Genomic DNA, 5,404 nt, shown 5'->3' with positions numbered 1-5,404 from the left:
TGCGTGCGTGGTGTGTGTGTGTGTGCGTGTGCGTGTGTGTGTGTGTTGTACATCATCCTACGTCCCTGTCTGCTGAGTTCGGATTACGTGTTCGCAAGTTTGCAATTATTACATGTTAACAATTTGAGATGTTAACAATACAACCGCTGACGAGAGTGAAGACAAATGGTACAGTGATAATATATTATAAATATAATTTAAAGAATATTTTATTTTCCAATCGTTTATCTCAGTATACTCAGATTTTTAAAAAAAGGTATCATTGTTTGTAACATAGTGCTATATGTGTCACAGAATTATACAATCTTGTATACAATTCAACCTGATTTCTTTTACAATATACTACTTTAAATTATTTTCACAATGATATAAACAAACAACAGGTGAAATAATAATAACGAAATTTGGTACGAGCGTACGAGCTGTATAAGACAACACGCTAGTATAGTGATCGGGTACTAAATCTTATGTTCTGTGTCTTGGAGAGCGTCGATGTGCTTAACGAAATGATCATTGCATGAAGTTTTTTTAAACTGATATACGTAGTAAGGTCCAAAACGGTGCAGAAGTGTTGCGTATAAGTATCTTACATTCCGTTGTGTTTCTTTCCTTATAATCAATCAAAAAAATTCCCTGGAGATCTCAAAAAATGATAGCTGTAATCTTTTTTGTTGAACCACAGTCACGTCTCCAGTAAAAGTAATCGATTCTAAACATCTGTTCTTTGATTGAAGTTTTATCTATCTAAAAACTCACGACAACACTTTATGCGCCCGTTATCATTTCTTTGTACAACAGAAAGATATTCAACAATTCAACCCCCACAAGATCGATTGTTTTTGGAATGATAGCTTTCGCAGATCGACTGCGCGGAATATCAAAAGATTCCCAATTTAAATAATTTAGTACACATTCTCACGAAAGAATAGAATGGAGAAGAATTCTTATATCACTCCATCTAAATTATTTAATCTGTATTGGTGTAAGTCCTTCTTTGGTCAAGAATTTGATTGATAGTACAGTACTTCATCTTGAACATTTTGACATTTTGACAAACGCGACTCGTCTATTTCAAGATTAGAATTCGAGATTAAAATCACACTACTTAAAACAATGCAATTGAATACATAATAACAGTAGATGTTGAGTCGCTTGATAAGCCGAAACTAAATCCAGTTTTAACGTCTCGAAGTGAGTTGGATCGGAAACTTTTGGATCTTCCTATGTAAATTTCATACTCTATGTACTTAAAAAACTGTCGTCATTTTATCTTTTCAGCTATTTTTCGACTGTTCTCCATCATTATAATGAGGATGACTTTATTTTTTTTTTCGAATTTATTAAGGATAACAGCAGTGCCTAGGTCAAGGCTCGATATCAATATAATTCAGAAGAGAATTCAATTTCCTTCCAATGTAAAAAAATTGCACGAGAAGAATTAAATTAAATGCCAAACGTCGCAAGTTTGTGAATTCATAGGAATATAGGAATTACGATTGGATATAAGTTTATAATTCGAAAGAGTAATGAAAATTATAATTATTATATTTGTATTTATTTATTATCACACGTTTAAATATTTTTTATGCACGCAGATTTATACGAATACATTTATTTGATGCAATTCATTTCCGCGTTTCATTTCCTGGCCTAGATCGCCTGCTTTGTTACATCTCTCAACGAGATATAAATTTTATAAAACCGAGTAGCACGATATTAAAACGATATTTTTTATAATTGGAAATAGATTGATGAGTATAAAAATCTTTTTCGATCTTAAAACGTAATCATGAACAGAATCATTTTTTTTTTCATTAACATCAGATTTTAATATTCCTATTAACATAAAAAAAAATAACGATGTTTCATAGTACTCTAAGAAGAGATTTCAAGATATCGTAAAATAAGCAAAGTAATATTCATAGTTGATAATTATTCTTTCGACTACATTTTTCAATGAAAATATTTTTAAATTCTGGCTATCTTTAAACATAAAAATATTTTTAAATATTTTCCGTCAATATTTTTTTCCAATAAATTTCTATTATCTCTTAGTTTCAATAATATTAAATTGTTGCATTAATTTAATATTTCTAGTTTTGTCATAAAATAATTGTGCTTCGAAAATCAAATAGTAATCGGTGCATTGTTCGAGAGCGTAAAGGCGAAAAAATTATTATTAGAAGTAAGATCTCAAGTGTTTATTCTCGAGCGAAACATCTTCGTTTCTCCATTTCAAAATGTACAATATTCCATCTTCTGAACAGAAGAGACGCGAAAGGATGCAACAGAAATAATAGATCAAAATCCTTCCTTCTGTCTTTCGGGCATTCATATATAAGTAGATTATATTATTTATAAAAATACATTTGCTGTCCCAGTAGAAGAAAAGGAAAGAATTTGCGTGGAATGAATCATGAGGAAGGAAGAGGGGTGACCACCGCGCAAATTGCGCAGGTTTGTGGGGGCTCGTGAAGGAAGACCCGCCATATGCGAATTCCAGTAACACACGTATGCATGTAGCAATCGTAAACAAATCTCTGCGCCGAATTCTCGCGGGCTCTACGACATGATCTCGTTGACGAAGATCGAAAAATCTGCAAAGGACGAGGAAGTCATCGAGGTGATAGACGATCAGAACGATCCATACGAAGTAGAGAAATGTGCTCGTTGGATCCGGACGAATGCTTTAAAACAGGTTTAAAGAATACATACGTTTTTAAAAATGACTCTTTTTTTATACTAATGTTAATAGTGTAGGATAGTATAGTTGCAGATCTCTAAAAGATTTAGCATCGTTTTTTTTTCATGAATTAAAAATAAAGTTGAGGTTATGTGTCAATTTTTTAAAAACAATATCTTTTCTAGAGATGTATCATATTTGTTATGAGAATATTAAATGGAGAATAACCCATAACACAGTAATGATAATGTTGATCACATTGCTGAAGATATTTATTGATGGTAGATAAGATTAGGCTAAGTTAATTGCAAACATTGCAAGTCTTTAGGAGTCTGTTTTTTATTCCTCACTAGACTGGGCTAGAATTTTTTTCTCTTCACTTAAGTCAAATACCTATTAAACGTTCATCTATTTCACTTTAAGTTTCAAAAATGTGTACTTTAGCTATAAAAAAACAGATCTTAAATTATCTAATACATATATTTGATGTGAACAGTTATATAGCATATTATCTCATGGTTAGATAATTTTTGTTATATGTAATTAGAATTCTATATAACTATATATGAATATATGAATATATGAATTTTGTTATTAACTAAATATCTTTTTGGAGTTGTAATGCTCTCTCATGTATTATAGGTATGTCTACAGTTTCCAGATAACTTGTTACCAAACTCGGTAGAAGTTGCGCTACGTTTAGAAAAGGAAGTAGGGCAGAAAATATATATTTTAGGGGACACGACTTGTGGTAGTTGTTGTGTCGACGAGATAACAGCGCAACACATTGATGCAGATGGCATAATACACTTTGGACACGCTTGCCTTAATCCTACCGGTCGTTTACCGATTTTTCACGTTTTACCGAGAAACCAATTGGACACAACGGAATTCGCTGACGAGTTTAAGCGAATCTTTTCCGATTGCACAAAGAAGATTGTATTTTTCTATGACGTGGCATATGCACATAAAATTGGTAAATGTTTAAAATATTGTTAGAAAACTGGCGATGATGATGATGAAGGTGGAGATATAAATGTAAATTGTTATGATTACAGAATATATATATAATATATTGAAACCTATATATAAACACTTAATTTTGTCTAAATTAAATTGTACATCAAATGTGGAATATACTGATATAAAAACAAGCCCGGCCACAATTGTCTTAGGTAAAAATTATACTTTAGAAAATGGATATAAAATACAAGATTATGAAGGATTCTTTTTGGGCGAGAAAGAAAAAACTCTTGCGTTATTAGCGATGAGTATACCAGTGAAGAAGTGGTATTATTCTACAAATTGTAAAATTACCGAGTTTGAAGCATTGAATACATCTTGGTTAAAACGAAGAAGATTCTTAATAGAAAAGTTGAGAGATGCCAAAGTTGTGGGAATTGTAGTGGCCACATTGGGCATTCAAGAATATTTAACAGCTATAAACACAATAAAAAGAATACTCAAACAAAAGAATAAAAAGTCTTATCTTCTTAGTGTAGGAAAAATAAATCCTGCCAAGCTTGCAAATTTCACGGAGGTACATCAGTTATGTATAATATAATGAAACATATTGAATTTAATTTTATTTTACTTAGATCAACTTGACTTTTATTTCAGATTGATGCTTTTGTTGTGATAGCTTGTCCAGAGAATGAAGTATTTGACTCAAGAGACTTTTTTAAACCCATACTTACGGTGTACGAAGTTGAATTAGCATTTAACAGCGCGAGAGAGTTTTCTCCACAATATTTTATGGACTTTCGGCAGATATTACCTGGTGGTTCTCACTACATCAACTTTAAGCCATCAATGGATTCGGATGTCTCTCTCATTACTAGTAACGTTAGAAATTGTGAGAATGATACTTTATGTACAGATCAAATGAATGCTCTGACAGTTCGTTCATCAGGTATATTCAATTTATTTAAATAAAAAGAAATTTTAAGAAATTAATAAGATATAGAATAAGATATAAAAACTGCAATCTTGAAATCATATCATTATTTTTAATAAGAAATTATTTAATCTTTGGCCACATTAATTCATTTCTGGCAGATCAAAGAGATATGTTTTTTTTTTCACATTTTATGATTACTTTTACTAAAGAATTTTTGTTTAAGGATTAAATTTTTTTATATGTTTATATTTTCTGTGTAAGCAATTTAATAATTTAAAGTGATTTTATGTAGACTGCAACAATTATTATATAACAATTCTTTTATTAGGTACTGTTGCTATTGGTAAGGCTGGAGCTCAATATTTACAAGAAAGATCTTGGAAAGGTGTTGAACAAAGATTAGGTGAAGATCCTGTACAACCAGCAGAAACTGGTCGCATTGGATTAGCGTGGGAGTATACGAATGAAACATTAAAAACAGATAATCATAACGCACAAATAGAATAAATATACTTCTTACGTAGAGAATTTTCATCCATTCTTTTTTCCTGAAGTTTTTCGTCTCCTGAAAAATTTAAATTTTCAAAATTTAGCAAAATATCAAAGATATAATCAAATGTAACATCAATTAATTTATCAAAAAATGAGAGAGAGAGAGAGAGAGAGAGAGAGAGAGAGAGAGAGAGAGAGAGAGAGAGAGAGTATATATATATATATATATATATATATAATTAATTACGTTAATTAAGTTAATTAATTAATAAATAAGTAAGTAAGTAATAATAAGAATAATAAATAATAAATTAATAATAATAAAATAG

The 5,404-nt window shown here is 30.5% G+C and overlaps 1 protein-coding gene across 1 annotated transcript; it reads left to right on the top strand.

Annotated features, from left to right (window-relative positions):
• The first annotated feature begins 2,569 nt into the window (after nt 1-2,569).
• On the top strand, nt 2,570-5,090 carry LOC105619454 (diphthamide biosynthesis protein 2). Its single transcript, XM_012200971.1, has 5 exons — nt 2,570-2,698; nt 3,326-3,659; nt 3,742-4,223; nt 4,304-4,595; nt 4,912-5,090. The coding sequence occupies exons 1-5, from the start codon at nt 2,570-2,572 to the stop codon at nt 5,088-5,090; spliced, it is 1,416 nt and encodes a 471-aa protein (XP_012056361.1).
• The last annotated feature ends 314 nt before the right edge of the window (nt 5,091-5,404 follow it).

The sequence above is a fragment of the Atta cephalotes genome (assembly GCF_000143395.1).
Source record: "Atta cephalotes unplaced genomic scaffold scaffold00021, whole genome shotgun sequence".
Classification (NCBI taxonomy): domain Eukaryota; kingdom Metazoa; phylum Arthropoda; class Insecta; order Hymenoptera; family Formicidae; genus Atta; species Atta cephalotes.
This window is presented reverse-complemented; position numbering and strand designations above follow the sequence as displayed.